We start from the raw sequence: 20,643 nt of genomic DNA, 5'->3' as shown, positions 1-20,643 counted from the left end.
TATCGCAATGCTTAGACGTATTGATACTATTATTGTTGTTATTGCTGCTGCTGCTGCTGTTGTTGTTGTCGGTATATTTGTGAACTTGTGTGTTGATGATGGGATTCGCAGACAGGTTGGGCTCTGCTCCGTGCAGCTTTTGCTATTCCTTAATTAGACGGTATATGTGGTGGGTGGTGCCGCTGTTCTGGGCCGCCACCTCAAACACATAGGCTATGCACAACAGTGTCTCCTGCGTCTCCCGTGCCCTCATTACCTAAAATAAGCATAGCATTATATATGTGTCATAATGTACTTAAATGATAACCATGATCAAACTTACTTGCAATATTGTAAAGTTTTCCAGCACACTGTTCATCATATAGCGTTCCGGTAGGTTCTTCAGCTTCTGAATAAAGTTGATCATGTACTCGCACATCGGGGAGCGTTGGATGCGATACACGTAGCGATTGTTCTCCAGTCGGGAGTACTCGCTTTCCACCTTCTCCACCACCTGTTTGCCAAAAGAGCAAACGATTGTGGAGCACACGAGCACGACATTCTCGTTGCTTTCGTATCTGCGCATGAAAAGAGTTATCATTAATATCATCCTGTATTAACATTCCTAACTATACATAGGATATAGGATCATACTTACTGGCTGGTTACGCCATAGAAATCACCCGTTTCGCTGCCGGTTGTTAGGTCGGTGTTCAGGTCCGCCCAGCATTTAACTAGGTAAAACGCATTCTGTGGACCCTTTTCGTAGAGATCTTTCAGTCCCCCAGATTTCTCCGGGAACTTGTCGAATATTTGCCGTATATCAACAGTCTAGAAATGGGTAAGAAAGGTGAGTAATACATTAAAGTACTACCATTCATTTGCTATCAGGATGTACTCACCTCAAGCAATGGATCGGAAAAGGATGGCTTGCCGCCAAGTTGAACGAATAGATGCCGGTTATACTGTGGATATGGGAGATTAAAGATTGGAGATGGGGAATTATTAATAACACATTTTCCTTTGATTGATGGTGCAGTGCAGCAAATGGGGGATGACTTGTTTTGGGGGGTGGGGGGAGGGTTGTGAGGGGTAGTACGTACAATATCATCTCTCTGGATTTCCATGAACGCCGTAAACTCGAGTAGGCGGAATTTGTGCGTGGCAATGGCTCGTCCTTCCCAGGGCAATTGTGAGGGCGGAATTCCAGTTTCGTCGCCGGAAACCGCAGTCGACGTTTTGCCAGCTGGATACGGTGGCTGGGGGAAGGGCTTGATGCTGTAATCATAGAAACTATTGGTCAATGCAAATGCGTTGTATAGCTAGCTCATAATGTAGACGACGAGATGCCAACTTACTCTTGGGACGTGCTCGGCTGTAGTCCAGGTTGCCAGAATTGCTGTTGGGTCATACAAAAAATACAAGTGCGATTATGCAATCAGTTTCACAAGATCAGAATGTTTAGATCGAATGGTTAGGCTAGAGCTTTAATTTAGACCCATGTAGTCAGGTGTCAGTAGATGATGCACAAGAGTGGTTAGACATATGGTGATTTGGTGACTGGTTAATCAACTGTTTTCACTAACCGACTAAATCAATTGTATCAATTAACTAAGGTTACCCAGCGAGTATGTTACATACGATAGATAGTACACACATGTCTATAGCGAACTTCGAATTAAGTAGGTTCTTTTTCTTTGAGCGAAGCCACTTTCTTCTACGCATAGCAAGTCAAAAGCAAGGAGTCTATTTCAAATGAGCAAGCGAGCGCATTGGGTTTGGCGTAGCAGTACAACGGGCATCTCATTTAGGCCATGATGGTGCTTTTTCATGTTCCAGGGGGCTGATGGGTGATGGGTGATTGGTGATGGGCTTAGAGGCTTGATACCTGGATAGCTGGCTAGCTGCATGGAGATGGAAACTGGAGGATGGCATGGGGCGGTGGTTTTGGTTGAGCTGAAGGAGTGGAGTCCCTCGTCGAAAGCAGCACATTGATTATATACATGGGTGCGTTAGAACGAAAGTCCCATCAGCAGAGTGTTTAAAAGTATGAAACAGAATATCTCGACCATGCTGCATACTTTTGCACACCTTAAAAGCCGCCGGGGATTCGAAATCTCATTCAAAGAGGTGTCTACAAGTGGGTCCTGATAACATATTATCCAAAGCACACTATCAAGTACATTCTTTAAAAGGTTTCAAACCTCTTTAGATTCGAAATATCTTGAAACGAGGTTCCCAAAAAGATCTGGAGCTTGTTGCTCCTACGATGATGACATTTCATCCAACAGCACCACTTTAAGACACCTCTGTGAGCAATTGCAAATCTGTAGAGGCTGGAGAAGATGGAGTAGATGGAGAAGATGGGTCAGGGGTTCCTTTTGGGGTGAGCACACATACAGACAGACACACACAAAACAGAAAGCCAAACAAGACAATTGCAAATCCTAAATGAGCGTTGCGGATTATGGCAGTGATGATGGTTTTCGATGGTGGTCGGTGGAGCTACAATGATTCTCTTTTTGTTTTTCGTTTTTTGTTTTTTGATGCAACAGTAGGCGCAGTAGCTTGGTAAATGAGTTGCGTGTGTTTCAATTTCTGCTTTTTGTTTTTTGGTTTTCTGTTTTTTTGGTTTTCAGTTTTGGAGTTTTGTTTTGGATCGCAGTATGACAGCATACGAGTGATTTGCACAAGGCGGTGGAAGTCGAGAGGTGGAAATCGAGAGTTGGTTATAATAACGTTAACGTGAGCTTACGCCAGAATACAACGGCGGGTGGTGCAGCGGCGGCGGCGGAGGAGGTGGTGGCGCTGGTGGTGCTGGCGGCGCCTCAGTTGGCCCACCAGTACCCAGTGCCACTGGATCGTTGTCCGTATGGTTTGGCCGCTGCTGCTGCTGCTGCTGCTGCAGTTGCTGCTGCTGTTGCTGCTGCTGGAGATGGTACACCGCTGCAACGGCTGCCGCATGTTGGTGATGGTGTGGATGCATATGACTATGCGGTAGGTGCGTCAAATTGGGATGGGAATGGTGGTGGTGGTGGTGGTGTTGGTGGGCTGGGTGGTGGTAGTGGTGCTGTTGTTGCTGTATCTGTTGCTGTTGCTGCTGTCGAGGTGATGCAGACGACGATGACGACGACGTGGTAGACGCCATAACCGGCGGTCCGGGGGGGACCAACGCGGCTGAAGGGACATTGCTGCCTATTGCCGCTGCTGCTGCGGCTGCTGCAGCAGCTGCTGCCGCCGCCGACGAGTGTCTATGGTGGGTGGGGGGTGGCGGGAGACTGAGATTGAGATGCCTCGTGGTGTGGTGGACGCCACCAACACCACCAACACCACCACCTGCTGCCGATAATGCGGAGGCAGCCAATGCCAGATTGTTGGCCGCTTGGGCGGACACGATTTGCGAACTGGTCATTGTGCTCATGACCTGCAACGTTTGTTCTTTCTCATTTAATAAATGCAAAGACACACCATTGGTTTCCTGCAAAAGAGTTTCGGTTGGTCGAAGGGTCTTCATATACGTTACTGCTGTTTACTGTCTGTTTGTGCGATTGTGATTGCGATTGGATCGCTGTGCAGAGTTTGTTGCGACATTTGCATGCTGTTTATTGCCACCAAAGTGCGCGTCACATCATCATCGCATTAACCAAATCCGAATCGGTTGACCCTTCTTCAATTGGAACTGAAGTGACTGACTGGATGTTCCCTAACGCTCGCATTCAAATTTAATGTTATGTCGAGATGGGATGGGGGTTACGTTTTCCATCTGACACTCTTGCAGCTCAACTGACAAGTCTTCCTTGCTTTTCATGCTCATCCAACCCAGGAATCTAGCCGTATATTCGCGCTCTCTGGGGTTATCTAACCTTAGGTCCCCCTACAATCCAACTACACTGCAAGAAAATCCCCACTGGCCACTTACCACTTTGATTTTCGCCTGGATCTCGCGGAGTTTTCGCCGAGCTAGCACTTGAATGTGCGAGCTGACTTGTTTCCGGGTTCTCGTCTTGCCTGTGCGCAGTTTTATATATCGTGCGATTAGTTCGTTGCGACCTGCATTGAAAATGGATAAAATCAGTATTAAATAAGTTGCATTCTTAGGCATCAAGAAAGTTCAGTTAGTACATATCGGAATGCTACTTCAAATGGTTAGTCATAGAACCAAATGCAGAATGGTTACATTACTGCAACGCTGTAATTCCCAATGGGTTCTAGCTGCGATACTAAACGTATGAGTTTCCAACTACTATTGTACTGCAATTCTATTAAGCTAATAGTTGGTAATATTCCCTAGCACTCACCGTACATTTTACCCTCGTCGGATAAAATGATTTTTCTACGTCCGCACGGCGGATATATAGATAAAGCCTCTTGAAAGCTCTGCTCGATATCTGGGCTCCATACACCTTCGGCATCAGCGGAAGATAGATCCTTTTCGTCCTGGAATATTTTGAAAAACACAAGGCAATTTGTTTACTAACAGATTAACAATCAACAAATGATGCATAGATCCAGAATCTTGTGTTTACACTACAAAGTACTTCAAGTTTATAGTTCAGCATAGACCTTGCCAGCAAACTATATATTTCTCAATCAGAATGAAGAGAATTTCATTGGAGTCTCTTTAGTTTGGTTATATTTATTTGTATAGTGATCTAATCTTAGTAAACTTACATCGCTCATATCACCAACATCCAGGTTTTTGCTATCCACCATGCTGCCATTTGTGTCTGCCGATCCAAGTGCACCTGGAGGACCGGCATTCACTGGTGTCCACGGTGATGGTATGGTGCCGGGTCCAACTGCAATAGAAGAGATAACATAATTAGTAAAAATATAAATAAAATCAAATATTAACTAAATGATGAAGTAGGCCAAGGTATGAAAATGACAGAAATGAAATAGCAGCAATTATTAACATTCAGGACTTGAGAAGAATTCAAAGAAGAGCGTATACTAACTGATCTCCGATCTGTCATACATAAATTCAAATTGCATCTTATAAGAATACTTTCCACCATTCTAAAGACTACCAAAGAACTACCCCCATTCTCGCATCCTTATAAAACATTTGACGTGTGAAAAATAAAAACAATCCAATCAAAACCAATGATGATTACTTCAACTCCAATTGTATAATGAATAATCGTTACTTTAAAAGTAACTCACTTTTATGCGCAATGATCTAGGCGCACTAACATAAAAAACCCAGTGGTTTTGTTCATAAATCAGATCGAGGCTTTCGCCACACATAAAAAGTGAGATTTCCCAACTCTGCCGCCCATTGGAAAGGAAACCCATTTGGCGATTGCCGCCGCGCCCGCCCACAAGCAAATTAAAATTCTTTTAAAATGAATTGAAACTTAAATAGTTTCAACACACCATTGTTTACATTTTCGCAGTGAATATTTGGAAAGGGTTGAACGGCATTAAGCAGTGCGGATTGGATTCGAACATCCCCGGTGAACGGTGGACTTGATGAAAAATATTTGGCGCAGCTAAGGGATGGTGTATTCGCACAGGGTATTAGAGGGTATGCTCTGCTGGTGGCACACCATGTAACAGGTAGAAGAAGGCGCTGTGAACTCCATTAAATATACCCCTGACCTCTATTACTGATATATTTTTCAAGTATTTAGCATTTAGCTTGAAAGTGTTTAGTAGTGCTGATATACATGACGCCTGCGTGTATGCAACACTTTTTGAGTCATGCAGTGGGTATCCAATAGTCGAGGCATACTTATTTCTAGTCGATTTTAATTAAATGTTCAACGCTCTAACATTATTGGAACACGAAGCACAAGGAAACCAGTAAGTTGGACTATAAGATTGAGGTTTTGAATAAACGAGTATTCAAAAATCCAAGAAACTACATATGGATGTATAGCGTACTGAATTGAACATTAGATGCCAATCCACTCACCCGATAATTCCTTGAATTCCTCGAGGGAATCTAAGTGATTTGAGAATGGCGCCACTGTAAAGCCGATATCGCTGATGATACACCAAATAAGATTCAAAAAACTCGTATAGGCTCTTTTTTCGAATGCGCAAGAAATCGTTTCAGTTAAACATATCACTGTTCAGTCTGCACGAGTGTACACATATGTATATGTATCTATCGAATGATTATAATTTCAATTATTTTGTAATTTATTTTTGTTTTGTGTTCGACTTGCTTCCACACAGCGTGAAAAAAACAATCCCGGACGGCAACAAAAACTAAAATGCGTCTGGTTAAGAGAAACGCGCACGTCAAACTGAAACTGAAATGTGCCCCGTATAGTTTATTTCTATTCTTTGTTTTGGCCGGTTCCTTTTCTGCCCCTGGTGTTTCGCCCATATAAGCCCAAACCTATAGGGATGTTTGCTCTATTGCTCTAGGTATTCGTATTCGTATTCGTATTCGTATTCATGAGACAGCGGATAGAATGCAGTGTGGCACATACCCTCGCAGCGTACTATTGATAGAATAGAAGGGAAGTAGAACTAGAACTAGAACTAGAAGTTGAAGTAGAACTAGAAGTAGAAGTAGAAGTAGAAGTAGAAGTTGATGCAGTGTGGGGCGTCAAGTGTGAGTCTGGGTCCGCAGGGGCATGATATGGTATGGCATGGTACAATGGACTACATAGCCTAGGTAAAGGTGTGCCACGGAACTTCAGACACCACCATCAAGGATCAGAGCTTGGCATAGTGCGGTACAGCATGGTGTGCTATGGTATAGTATCGTATGATATGGTACCAAATGGTATGCTATGGTATAGTAGGTTGCACACAGGCATATATTTAGCTTGGAATAGTAAGTATATCATGGTATAGTAAGGTAGAGAATGGCATAGTACGCTGTACAAAGCTTCAATCTGTTAGAGTAAGTAGTTGCAGTATAGTACAGTATGGTATATTAAGGTGTAGTTAGCTTAGCGAACGCAGTTCACCAGAATCCAGGACAAGTCAAGCCAGGACAAGTCAAGCCAGGACGATCTATCCTAGGCACAATAATACCAGAAATTCCCGAAACCCGAAACGGAAACGGCTGTGTGGCAATCAAAAGAGTAGAATGCATATTGCACGGCTTGGAAATGCATGGCATAGTGCAGGGGTTGGGATCATTTTAGGGGGTGAATGTGCCATTTTTCATAATCTCGTAAGCACTCCACGCACACACACACACACACACACATGATTTGAAAGGACGAAAAGGAGTGGAATGAAACGGACAAAATAGCTGAACCGTGCATTAATATTATCACATGGCATTTCAGAATTTCTGAATTCAAACGGCAGCGTTTCAGTTCGGGATAATTTCCAATTAGAAAAACTAGAAACAGACTTTCGTACGCTTGAACTCAATTTCCGCCTCGAAAACTCAACTCAAATTCAGCTCGCAGCTGCTCGTTCTGTTCAGTTCAGTTCTGTTCAGTTCGGTTTTAATAAGGGAATGTGTGTTCTTTTTCCTGCCTTTTCCATTCCTACCCTTAGAAGCCGCAATTTTGTTGTGCGGCAATTGGAATTTATGGTATGCATTCTGCTTTTTCATTTTCTTTATGTACGCCCCGTCGCACACACATACATAATGTACATATATCCCGTATATAAATATATATATATACACGAAGAATGTGCCTGGTTGGGATGGTAAGGAGCTGTGTGATGACGTACTTAGCGCACTCAGGATCAAAGTTGGGATCCGCAATCCCTACGCAGTCAAAGACAGTTTGACTTCCCAGCAGTTACCGAGACAGGTGAAAACTATCATTTTTATTGTCCGTATTTTGCACAATAATATATAGGGCATTGCAGTGCTTTATATAGTTAATGAAACTAATTATAAGATAGCAAAATCATTGGATTTTCTTTTACTCATGCGAATAATATCGGTGGATAATGGCTGGGTACATATAATAAAGATCATAGGAAATGAAGGAGGCATTTCTAACCCTAGTGTATATTTTACTAATCCGCATCACTTTCCTATTGCATCACTTCCTATTAGTTCATTGATTATGCATAGGGTATAACGAGTTCGGTCCCCTGTCCTTTCATAATTTCAACCCCTAAAACGCACTCCCATTTCTGCTGCCGAAAATCCTTAGAAGTCAGCACAAACGAATTTGCAACCTGGTAAAGGTTCAAATGGAATTTTTGTGAGGTGCAACGACGAAATAATTAATAATAAATCTTTTGTCTTCTTGGCTACCAATGAAACGATGTTAGTCATGTGAATAATGTACAGAAAGGAATATGGAAGTTGCCAAATATATTTCTAAATGTTTAAAAAGAATATAGCTAGAAAGTGAACTACAGATTCTCAACGGCTGTAAAGGAGTGAAAATAGTGGAAAACTTCAGCGATTTATATGTGAATTTGATAGGATTTTAGAAAGGCTAAACGGAAACAAGTGAAAGAACTATTTACAGTCATAAAGCTTCTGAAGAGTATTAAATATATGCGATCGACTTTTGTTAGTAACCGGAACTGACTGCCGAAAACGATAATTACTTTACAAAATTCCATTAAACATTAGCAAAAAATTTAGCCAAAAGATTGCCGACAATTCTTATTAACACAGTAGTCATATGAACGATCGGTCCACTGAGTAGCCCGAACTTGTTTTTTTTTTAAGTAAGTAAGATTAACTTTATCATGATCGGATATGTTTTCGTTGCTCTTGAAGATATTCACCAATGACTCACGACACACACTCATTCTCTGGGCTACTGAAACCCATAGTTGTGATAGCAACTGGTAAAAAACGAACGTGAGTAATCCATTTTGGTTGTAACTACTAGAGTATATGAAGTTCGGCTTTTCCAAGCCATTTTTTTCATAGTTTTTACTTTCTTCTATCAATTACGTTAGTTGCGTTGCTTGGAAAAAGGCACGTGTGGGTATTACGATATTATTGTAAATATTTACAGGCCATTTAGAAATTCATTGTGTAGCATGCGATTCAGAAATGAAAATATTAAACAAACATAAGTATGTGAATTAGTTTTGTTTGCCTTGATAGTGCAACTTGGAAAAGTTGTTTATACTTCAACGATCGTCAACACCATAGTTATACCACAAGTATACCGATTGATTTCAATGCTTCTAATAGGATATGCAGCTATTCGATCATTTTTGATTATAATCATTATAAGCAGTAAAGTAATAGATATAAAAGTATACGTTCATACATATGTATCTATTCTTAATGTGTATCTACATATATGTGGACAGCGGACAAGTTGATGGCTCTTAAACTGAGGTAATAAATAAATCGTAAAACAGCAGATCGCGTGGACATGTCAACATATTTCGCCAAAATCCAGATCGACAAAATCCGTACATATATACACATATACATATGTATGTATCATTTTTTTTTTTGTGCTGCGAATTGTCTCCCACACTGCATTTACAAGCTTCTGGCCAAAAATATGATTATGCAATGCTGTGCACAAATGAAGAACACATGCGAGAAAAGCTCTTTTCGAAATCCGCTCGGTTGGCAAAATATTTTCGAGCTCCCCCCCCCCTCCCCCTCCCCATCACCGTCTTTTAAGAAGCATTGTGATATCTTAAACCTGACTAATCCATTGAATTATTCATCTTGGCAATCGAAAGTTGGCTTGCCCTCTCTTTTCGGATTTAGAACGGTTAGATTTAGATTTGGGTATGTACACATGTATGTGCATATGTGCATATGTATGTATATAAGATATGTATGAGATATACATATGTACAGATGGGTGGAGAGTACACTCCACAGCGATGGTGATGGAGATGGAGAAGGAGGTGAAGGTGAAGGTGCCCTGCAGTTCAGGTCTCCGTTTTTGGGTGACTTTCTCAAATGGAAACTCTCCATGCATGTGCTTTGCATTGAGAACCGAACCCACGAGGAAAAAGTCACCAAACAAAAACCAGAGATCGAGAAACTTTGGATGGTGGGGGTGGTTGTGGGGACCAGGGACCAGGGGCATAGAGTTTAAATTTACGAGGTGTGTCTTTTGTATGATTCGAATGAGGGGGAATGGGGAATGGGGAATGGGCAACGGACCTGCCTGTTGTTCTGTCTTCTCGGCAACTTCCAACTCGCTGCAGCTCAGGTTGTTCTGCAATTGCAGCAGCCCGGTGCTGCAAGTGCTCGAGCTGGTGATGTTTTTCATGCAGCCAGCTTTTTCTTGAAGATTTCCTTTAGGGTTTCGCTACTCACGAGTGCTGCTGCGAGTGTGTCCGGAGGAATTCGAGCTCGAGTTCGAGTACGGAACGGTTGCGGAACGAGTACGGTGCGTTGTCCACTAGTTTACGGAATTAAAAGAAATCTGTTCGCGCTAGATTTAGACTCTGATGTCACCGTCTCCACCAACAACATCAAACGTCGTCGTCGTCGTCTCCGGCTGGTCAAAGGCAAAGGCACTCACTCTTGTTGTTATTATTATTCGCTTGTAACAGTAACTGTTTTTTAGCTTTTCAGTTTTTCAGTTCACGCACAGAGTGCTGGGCGTGTTATTATCTACATATGTCGTTGATAACACGATGGAGCGGTTTGTTAATTTATATTATACATGTGTACAAGTTATGGCAGCGTCTTTGGGCGAGGGGACTTTCAAACGAAAACCGAACAAACGAAACCCTTTCGCTTTGGATTATGTGGCTCATTCGATACTTGTTTTTGCACTACTTTACTTTTCGATTCTACGCGTGCACACACATGCATACTCGCAATACTTACTCACATCTGCAATAATTCATGAATCGGATCGGAGTTCTTAGGTTGAGTTGAGGAAGTGAGAAAGATCTTTTTCAGTTTCAGTTAAAGTTAAACAGGCAACACACACACGCACGCGCACACACACACACACACTTCTGCATCTTCTCAAACACTCCCACTCTCTCTCTCTCGCTCTTGCTCTCTCGAGCTCTCTCCGCTCTCCCGATATATATGTATATATATATAACTGTGTATTTAGTATGAGCAGCTTTGTACAATATCGTGGTCGTTGTGAAAGTGAGAATGTGTCAGTAAGCCTTTCAGTGGAAATAAGGCGCAGCTGCGGCAATAAGATGAAGAAAGAAGAATGGCCACCGGAGAGCCAACTATTGGATGGGCTAGGTTTGGTTTCGACTTTTTCCTACACTTCGTTAGTTAATGGAGAAGCTCGTAATTGAGATGGGGCTCCAAGGCGATGACGATTCTGAATTCTGATTCTGTTTCTGATTCCGATTCTGATTCTGGTGATGAAGAAGACGATGACGATGACGAAGACGAAGGTATCCCGTACATGTGTATTTTCTCATCTGCTTGGGGCCTAAGCAAATAGTCTGTTTTTCTGCACAAGTGCAATTCTAATTGTATGCATGTGTGTGCACATGTGTGTATCCGTGTTTATGGGTGTGCAAAAGCGTACGCACATGTGTGCATGCACATGTACATCTGTATTTAGATATGTATTTTTATGAAATGATTCTTTTTTTTTGATTTCTTTTTTTTCGTGTTTCTTTTCTTTTTTTTTTTTGGTTGGTGTGCCACCTAGAGGCATAGGATATTTTGCTTATAAAGCTACACACGTCCGTATCTTGCGATGCCCTCCCCACACACGCCTACTGTTTATAAGATAGATATAAAGAAATAGATAAAACAAAAAGACCAGAGAGAGCGAAAGAGAGCGCAGGCGAGCGAGCGAGCGAGAAGGTGAATCAAAAAAGTGGCCACATCTTAAGATACATTTTCTTTAAATCTTTCCCATACAGATATTACAAACACAAAACAGAGCAGAACTCAAAAAAAAAGACAGGAAAAAAAAACAGCAGATGAAGGGGCATCAGAATATCCAAAATTGCAAATGAAAATCGCTTTTAATAATCTTAAAAACCCACGCACACTTTTACAGCCGCTCACGGCTGTACGAAGCAAAAAAAAAAGGGGGCGCTGAATTCAGTGGGGCGCGGGGCGGCGGCGGTGGCGGCAGCGGCGACGGGGGGCGCACTATACACCACACACAACAACGAGGCAAACGAAACAACGATGACGACAACGAAAAATCGCGGAAACACTGCGAAAAACGCAACGCGCAGAAGCGAGAGAAACTCATCGACTGAATCCAAATTCGAATCAATACAAAGAACGACGCCGACGTCAGCGTCGATAACACACTATAGCAGTCTATATGGCTGTAGCTGGCTGGTCGGTCTGGTCTGGTCTGGTTGCTGTTGTTGTTCGGCTGGATTCGTGCTGTTGCTGTTGTTATTGTTGTTGCCGTTGACTTGGCCTGGCTAACTCAACTTCAACTCATTCTCTGCAAAATACACCAACAGCAACAACAGCAGCAGCAGTGGCAGCAACAACAACAATGTGGAGGACTGCCAGCATAACTGGTGGATCTGGTTGTTTAGTTTCAGTTTCCTAACACAAGCGATGACTACACTGGCCATAACACACACTCACACCCACACACACACGCGCAGAATACAACCCGATCAAAACCCAGAAACCAGCACTGTATCACCGACACAAGTGCACCACACACACGCACACACCCAGAATTGTGGGGCTAGAAGACAGAGCGTGAGAGCGCGGAAGAGCGTCGCTCTCCCAGTGTAAAATACAGACACAAACACATGCACATGTACATGGCTCTGCGCTCTGCGCTCTCCGCTCTCACCAAAGCACTATGGGAAATTTGATCACTTTTTAGTAAACAATGTTAAAACTTAAGTTGTCTTACAAAAGAAATTTTTCTGTTAATGATCTAGCTTTGAACAAAACATTAGATAATTGTAATAAAAAAATTGTAATTTGTAATATACAAACACTATCACGAAATCAGTTGTTTTTTTGCTTAGATTAGAATAAGCATACAATCATTTAATCATTTTGGCCAGCAAAAGTGCCAAAATTTCCCATAGTGCAAAGATCTCGCTCTCCCGCTCGCTCGCAACGGGTGTGACTAATATCCGACGAACTAACTACATGCCGCTGGCGCCTTACCGCACGATTTCGATTTCGCTCACTTTGCAAGTCTTCTGGCTTTCGGGTGCCATAACTCTGGCCACGATTTCGCAACGGAAGTCAGGTCCTTTATCAGATGCTTCGGATCTGTGACCTCAGCTAACAGACCAAGCGAAGGATCAAGCGAACTACAAAGAGCTGTATGATGACTGCTTAGGATTTAGCAGTTGAGCGTCTTCGTCACTACGCAAATACATTTCAGAAAGCACTTTTAAAAACTCTGCTTTCGAAACACTGCGATTACTATATATGTACATAAATCACATGTTATGCACGATAAAATAATTATAAACGTGTCAATCTGCAATCATATAGACACAGAGCGTTGGGAAAACTACACAGGGCCACTTTGAAAATCCCTAGCGGTTTGAAAATTCGCGGAAAAGGCTATTTTTAAAATAATATAAACGATTCTTTGGCGAAAGCTTGGCACAATTTGGTTGCGGCTCTTCAGAGAGAGCAATGAGATCTCTGTGCTATTGCTTTCCAAAGTTAGTGTGAAAACGGTATAAAAAGGTTAACAGATTGAATATCAATTATTAATTATTATTATTATTATTATTATTATTATTATTAAATGTGCTATTCATTTGAAAAAGGATTAGAAAAAAAATGGCTTTTAATAAAACAAGAAAATAAAAACGTTATCTTCAAATATGAAATCTTGAATATGCACATTTTTCGTCCCTTTTCCTATTTAATTTCCAAACATTTATAACACGAATAACGTACTTTTGCAGGGAATTCGAAACATAAATAAATCAGCTAAATATAAAATTAAAAAGTGCAGAATGCATCCTTACAAGTTCACATATATTAATTGGATTGACATTTTAGTGACCTTCGTTGGCGAACGAAGTAATCGAATCACGTCCTTTGACTTCGCGATCCGGGAAAAACATTTCAGAGTTTGGATCGTTCTCATCGACCAACTGGCGCAGCATCCAGAGGCGTTCCTCATCGCTGTCCTCCGACTTGTGCCGCACCTTGGATCCCTGGAAGCCGAGAAAGGATTCCGGTTCCATGCTGACATATCTGCTGACCGGTGCCGAAAACTGCCATAGATTATCCACTGGTTTCGGCTCGAGCTCATCCTCGTTCTCCTTCTCCTTGCCATCCATGAGGTGGACGCCCAAGCGTGCGCGATGCAGATGGACGGACGCTACCAGCGCTTCGAAGGACATCAGTTCGCAGAAGATGGCTTGCTCCACGGTTCCGAAGGAGGAGAGCACATGATCGATATAGTTACGCTCCAATCCCCTGTAGACCTGCGGCCACGTGGGTATCGACAGGATGCTCCACAGCTGTAGGGCCACCTGACTCAATGGGCCGCTTCGGGTCTTCTGCAGATGATCAATGATGTCCAGCATCATGTAGTCCTGCCTGTAGCTGTCCAAGATCTTACCCTGCTCACACTGCATCGGCGAGAAGGGACAATCCAGCGATAATTGGGCCGCACCCCACAGATACGGCAGAAAGTAGTAATCTTCAATGGTGTAACTGGGGTCCTTGGCAATGGTCAGTCCAAAAGTGCTGATCAGGCGCCGCATAACATGGACGTACCGATTGAAGAGCAGCAGCGCGGCGGCCACCGTATCCTTGGCCAGCAGGATTCCGGCGCGAAAGAGGCCGCAGAGGAAGAAGAGGAACATCAACTCGTTGGCGGGCCCAAAATCCAGAGTGTTTGAATTGCCAAAGGATCGGCGAAGATACTGGCCCAATTCGTTGATGTGCTTGCAGTTGACATTGATGGCCTCGTCCAGTTTGCTGAACACATGCTGGAACATCTGGCGCATCCAAGTGCGGTAGGCCTTACTTCTAACCTGGGCAAACGGCAAGGCCAGATTGGAGTCCTCCAGCTTCGGTGCATGCTCCACGATCAGCAGCTCCAGTCCATCGAAGATCTCGCACAATAGACGCATCTGCTCCGTCACCGGAAAGTCCTGGGTCAGTCGTTGGCCCTGGATGGCCCTGCTGGTGTTGCTGATGTACGCGATGACGTCGTGGTAGGCCTGCGAGCGAACCCATCGGTCCAGATCCTCCAGGCTGCGCACCTGCTTCACTGGCCCATTCTGCATGAATGCCGATGCCCGGAGCACTTGGACGGTGGGATCGGTCACATCGTAGCCCAGTTTGTTGCTCATTATGGTTGTTGGTTGCAATCACTGGCTTATTGTGTATTTTGTTGTCGAAAAACGAAAACGTATGAGTTGAATGCTTTCGAATCAATCGCCAGAACCTACTATATACACAAGTGTTTGATAACCATTTCCTCCATGATTGCATTAATCGTTTGGGTATCAGATATCTCTGACATAAGCTTGGAGTATAGGTAATCGCTTTTAGTTTTTAGTTCACCAATTTGCTATTATCACACCGTTTATGTTATTATCGGATAAGAACTACTATCTGATTTGTATTTGTTACGATGGTTTAACTACCGCACAACCACATATATTCAACCAATTGCGGTTTATCACATTTTTAAGGTATATAAAACTACGAAATTGAATGTTATATATAACACAGTTTCCATTTTTCAGTGGTCCTACTTATATACAAAGATATACATATACTTTCTGGGGAAAATCACTTACTGAATACCCTTTAAATCTGATATCTAGTTTGAGTACAGTAGGGAAAAGTTTCATTAATTAAACATGATCGTTTACGAAACTATCAATAAGCTATTTATTGTCTGATTTCTTTCCAAAATGCATTTAATTCAAGGGATAGACATAATAAACCTGCCAGACCAAATGCGAAACTTCTACCGAAGTATTACATATATTTCAGGCAAATCCCCAATCTTCCATTCGAGAATAATAAGTTTCCATTGAAACAGGCTTAAAGCTGTTAAATACTAATAGCTTTATAGTTTTCTTGATATTTTCCAACAGCAAATGGAATGAAAAGGTGAAAAATAAAAGCGCCAAATGTGTATTACAAATTCTAGACGAGCAAATAGAAAAACTTTAGTTGGAGCTACAGAAACCAGAGAGAACATACAAATTTTGCAAATGTGCTGTCATATTTGGTATTTGCCATTTAAACGACACTGATTTGGTTTTCCCTTTTTTAAGTGTAGGCATGAACAGCTCTAAGTTCAAATAATAAATTGTGATACCATGAATACCGTAGGCGTATTGCCGAACTTGAACCACCTTCCGATACAGCTTAGTTTTAGAACACAGCGTGTGTCACGTTCCGCAGACATGACAAAACGATCATTTTGCAATTGTACGCGATTTACCTTTCCATATTGGCATACAATACAAGCCGTTAAATGCCACATAACTCGGTAGTACGTCATTAAAAAAATGCACAAACTTTTCCATATCTATACGCTGTATCCCTAACTCGACTTTTTCTACTTAATAATGCAATTCAAATATAATTCGAATACAATATTTGTGTTAATGTTCTTGAACCTGGACTGGATGGGTATGGCAATGCTTTAGAATAATTTATAAAAACGGGAGCAATTAAGAACGGTCCATTTCAGAACTATAAAAATAAAGTCTTCTTTCTTCAACGTCACTGAGAAAAATGTCTGCAGTTATTTCAATTTGTGTAATTTCATTACCAGTTGTCTCTTAAAGAAAGCAGTAAACTTCCATATTTTGGAGAATTTGGAGACTTTTTCGGATGAACTTTAGCGAACTTGGTCACATTGTAGAGATGCCACTTGATTCTGTGTTCACTCCCAGTTCATTTTCAAGCGGATTATGATTTTGAGGAGGGAAACAAGAAACAGTCAGTTGAAAAGCCAGTCGATTGTGAAGTTCTCTTCTGTATCCTGTGCAAGGATTCCACAAATTGGCGAAAGTTTGCTTGTCTCGACATGACTTTGGCCAGTTATTCACCGTTCGGCGTATGGACACATGTGTATGTATATCGGTTATATTTACCCCGAATGCGAGTTTCAAGCAGATCTTTGGTCCCCGGTAAGCGAACCATTTGTCTGTGTAAAAGAAATTCTTTGTGCCATACCAACGAAGATACGAGATACAACAGGAACGGCAACGGCAGAGAAGAATCGACGGACCGGGAACCAAAATAAATGCGCAATGCATACATGGAGCGCACATCGGAGCGAGACGGCACTACAACGTGACATTCCTTAAATTTTTGTTTGTGTTCAGGGAACATTAAAAAATATTTTTATCTTGTGCAAAACCATGAGGAACCAACTTCTGATGGGAAGAATCCTTTTTTTCCAACTTGCTGCTGCTGCTTTTGTCGCTTTGACGTTGCCGCCGTGCTGCTTGCTTTTCGCTTCTTCCGTCTGCTTTTGCTTTTGCTTTTGCTTTTGTCGGTTTCAAGGGAAGCCGATGCGAACCAAACCGAATCCACGAACTTTCTATGGAAGATGGCAACAAGAAAACGCACAGTGTCCCGTGGAATTTTTCGAAACTGAAAATAACTCTAGCGAGAAATGTGCCTACGAAATTGATAAAAACCCCCACTGCCATCGTCGTCCTCATTGGGACAAGCTTGCACGAGATTTTAATCGTGGAAAAGCAATGTATTGAAAGATTTCTGTTCTGATATTGTTATTCGATTCGATCACATGAATTCATTGTGCTGGGGAATAATCTAAATATATATTTAAGCAAGAAACTATAGTTACTAGGAGCAAATTTTCAAATATGCGGACAAACATACGGACAACTCGACGCGGTCCTGTGAAATTCGCGACTTTAGGATTCCAAGATTCTGATGCGAAATCTTTTTTATTATTAAAACTAGTGCCCTTTCCCTAAATATATCGTAATATGTCCTTTTTCTGAAACCAAATTTTGAAATTGGCGGACAAAAAAGCGACTTGCTACCGACGCAATCCTGATATGGCAAATAAAAACATGTTATTTTAAAATTTGGAGAGCTGCTTAAAATGGGATTGTAAGTGGCTCACTAGCTATTTAGATTCGTCTATAGATATTTCGCAAAGTAGGAAGACTTGAAGATTATTGCTTCTTTTTTTTTATGCTGAATTTCCAGATTTGTTTCCTAACCGCACAGCACAATCTCAATTCTTGTATTAGTCAACATTATTTCCACTTTATAGAACTTTATTTCTTTCAGTCTTCATAAAGTCTAAATGAAAGTCTAAATAGTTAAATATTTCGTCAGACTAGAAAATTAAAATCGCTTTTTATTGCTTTGACATCAAATACACTTTCATCATCTGTTTCTAGGAAGAAAAACACCCAAGAAACGCTGACAGTGCAATTAAAATTGAAGGGTATTTTAAAATTACAAATGCAAAATAAATTGTAATACTTCAAAATTGCTTCATGTTACCATTAATAAACGGGCTAATTAAACTTTGTTTGTGAAAAGTTGCCGTCGGCAAATTTAGATATGATGTCTATCTTAATCTTACTTACTTTTGTACAGAAACTTCGAGTAATCACAATCCATATCGCATTGGTGTGAAGCTCCAGGATTATATGCTACTTATGGCTGCTGCTCCGTTTGGCCAGGATATCGTCGCGTTGTGTGGGGATCCGAAAGCTGGCGAAGATTAAGATCTCTAGATGGAGTGCTGATTGCTGGGCATTCACAGCACCTTCTTGGGGGCACTTTTTTCGTGGACTTTGCAGGGATCGAAGAAGAGAACACAACTGCGGCAGTTTCTCAGGAAAAACAGATCCATTTTTAGGATATAACCGCACTGCACATTTTCAGCCGTCGCAACTTGGACGATATTATATGGATTATGTTTATCTTTCGCGATTTACATGCATGACCAATTGCCCGGTTTTTTTTTTGTTAGCTTTTTTCGGTTTTAATTTGCATTTATTTGCCTTTCGCTTATGTTTTTGTATTGTATCGCAATTGGTCGTTCATTGGCTGGCATTACTGTAACTTAAATCCACTTCCAAATAAGTGTATCGTGTTCTCCACAGTAGTATTATTGTTCTTTTGGGTTAACTTTCTGGTATTTACACAGTGGTAATGGGAGTCAAGTTTACACTTGGGAGCTGTTTACCGAATCTAGTCGCTCGAGTCGATTGTTCGGCGGAATTCGCCACCATATCTTGTTATTCATTTTGATTTAATACGGTATTTAAAGGTTGTTCTGATATCAGAGTGATTCCTTAGTAAATGCACTGCAAAAAAAAACGAAAAAAAAAACAAGGTAATTACAAAAGTTAAGGGGGCGTGGAAAAAATGTGCTCTATGGCTTAGGTATTATTTGTTTATTTTCATTGTATTATACGTATTTTTTTGTTGCTGGCTAAACGCGCTTGAGTAGTTTTCCCGAAGACGATGTATGGGTGTTTTTTGTGATTATTTTTTTCTGAAAGTGGGTGCAACAGTTGTGCTGCAATCAGCGCAAATGAATCTTTGCGGGTGATTCATAAGCTGTCAAATAAATGCATACAGCTCAGCACAGCACAGCACAGCACAACAAAAAAAAGTTGGAAAAAAAATGTGTGGGGGGGGGGCAAAAAAAATAAAAACACGATGTAGAACAAAATATTGGGTAGAGTGGCCGAAAAGCGCTCCGAATTACCTGCGCATTAACAATAACGGCGCGAATCGGATAGGGATACTAGAAACCACACTATCCACTCTCTGTATGTAAACTTAGCACACACGAACGCAAATTTACACTGGCATACATGAAATGCAATTATTATTTTCCTTGCCACGGTCTGTTTCAGATCCGGTTGCAGCTTATGCGAAGCTAATTAAACTAAAACTATAACTACAACTTTGTTTACACAACACACCGTACACCGTACACCGTTAGCCAAATCCGAATACACCGTCGTATTGTGCTAAAGCGAACCCATTAATTTATATTTCATTAAATACGCGACTTTTCCCCCTATTCGTTTTCCCTCCAGGCTATTTTCCGCAAGCGATTGGTCGCCGTTTTCGCCCGAAAAGTTCGAGGCACATCATCTGATGTTGATGGTTTTTCCCAAACTTAGCGCTTATTTTTACCGGCACACGGCGCAATCTGTTTGCATTTGGACTGGGTACGAACTTGTACGGTACAGCGATAGAACAACATATCCGACGGATAACGACGAACGGAATGGTGGATGGTGGATGCGGATGTGGATGGAAATTCGGTACGAGAAGAACATAAAAAAAAAACCGCAATTCGATTATATCTTCTGCCTGGCGTTTGTTTTAATTTTAACTAATGTTAACTGGCTCTCGCAATCGAAATAACACAGACGCAAACGATGGCATAAACAGAACTACCAACAAGAAATTATCTCAAAATGTATTTCAGGCAAAAAGTAAAACAGTAAAAGCTCTTCTCATTGAGCATTCGCATTGGGAACTGGCCATTCCAATTCGACTCGAAACTCTCTCGCTCTCTTTGCCTCTCTTCGTGCGCGGTTCCAATTGGAACCTAAGAGAGTGGAAATTTTCAGTTTTTACATAAAGAGAATGGTTTTCTCTTCCATTTTCATAAATTCCTTATGTTTTTATGTTGGATGTGCGTGTGACCATTGCCGCCTTTTTATTTTTATCGAACTCCACTGGTAAGCTGGTCACACCAGAACAAGACATAAACAGAGTTTTGAATAATATATATTTTAAATAAACCAGAAAATAATTGAGAGGCTTGGAGGGAGAAACAGCGCATATGCAAAAGTGGACGAGTGAATGTTTACAGCGCATGAATTAACTTTCGGTGT

The 20,643-nt window shown here is 41.6% G+C and overlaps 2 protein-coding genes across 11 annotated transcripts; both read right to left on the bottom strand.

The window, feature by feature from the left end:
* Positions 1 to 115: 115 nt before the first annotated feature.
* Positions 116 to 20,192, bottom strand: LOC120456100 (protein scalloped). 10 transcript variants are annotated; one of them, XM_039642698.2, is made up of 12 exons: positions 19,497 to 20,192; positions 18,364 to 19,089; positions 4,651 to 4,778; positions 4,278 to 4,416; positions 3,899 to 4,029; positions 2,735 to 3,457; positions 1,338 to 1,378; positions 1,083 to 1,272; positions 882 to 944; positions 638 to 810; positions 323 to 557; positions 116 to 256 (listed from the first exon to the last, which is right to left on the bottom strand). In XM_039642698.2, the coding sequence occupies exons 2-12, from the start codon at positions 18,395 to 18,397 to the stop codon at positions 143 to 145; spliced, it is 1,971 nt and encodes a 656-aa protein (XP_039498632.1). In that variant the 5' UTR covers positions 18,398 to 19,089; positions 19,497 to 20,192; the 3' UTR covers positions 116 to 142. The 10 variants fall into 10 exon arrangements, with proteins under 10 accessions (XP_039498632.1, XP_039498630.1, XP_039498639.1 ...); XM_039642696.1 differs by lacking the exons at positions 18,364 to 19,089; positions 19,497 to 20,192 and adding exons at positions 10,019 to 10,474; positions 11,843 to 12,579; XM_039642705.2 differs by lacking the exon at positions 2,735 to 3,457 and having other exon boundaries at positions 1,083 to 1,257; positions 19,497 to 20,184.
* On the bottom strand, positions 13,648 to 15,208 carry LOC120456101 (serine/threonine-protein phosphatase 2A activator). The gene has a single exon (XM_039642706.2). The coding sequence runs from the start codon at positions 15,112 to 15,114 to the stop codon at positions 13,804 to 13,806; it is 1,311 nt and encodes a 436-aa protein (XP_039498640.1). The 5' UTR covers positions 15,115 to 15,208; the 3' UTR covers positions 13,648 to 13,803.
* Positions 20,193 to 20,643: the final 451 nt, after the last annotated feature.

The sequence above is a fragment of the Drosophila santomea genome, chromosome X, assembly GCF_016746245.2.
Source record: "Drosophila santomea strain STO CAGO 1482 chromosome X, Prin_Dsan_1.1, whole genome shotgun sequence".
Classification (NCBI taxonomy): Eukaryota; Metazoa; Arthropoda; class Insecta; order Diptera; family Drosophilidae; genus Drosophila; species Drosophila santomea.
The sequence above is the reverse complement of the archived record's forward strand: the minus strand, read 5'-3'. Positions and strand labels throughout refer to the sequence as shown.

Excerpts from the sequence above, each read along its gene's own strand:
- LOC120456101 (XM_039642706.2), bottom strand. The coding sequence starts at position 15,114 with ATGAGCAACAAACTGGGCTACGATGTGACCGATCCCACCGTCCAAGTG.
- LOC120456100 (XM_039642696.1), bottom strand. The coding sequence starts at position 10,127 with ATGAAAAACATCACCAGCTCGAGCACTTGCAGCACCGGGCTGCTGCAA. Across the intron at positions 4,417-4,650 it reads ATGTTGGTGATATGAGCGAT|GACGAAAAGGATCTATCTTC; the intron begins GTAAGTTTACTA and ends AAAATATTCCAG. Across the intron at positions 3,458-3,898 it reads TCCAGGCGAAAATCAAAGTG|GAAACCAATGGTGTGTCTTT; the intron begins GTAAGTGGCCAG and ends ACTCTTTTGCAG.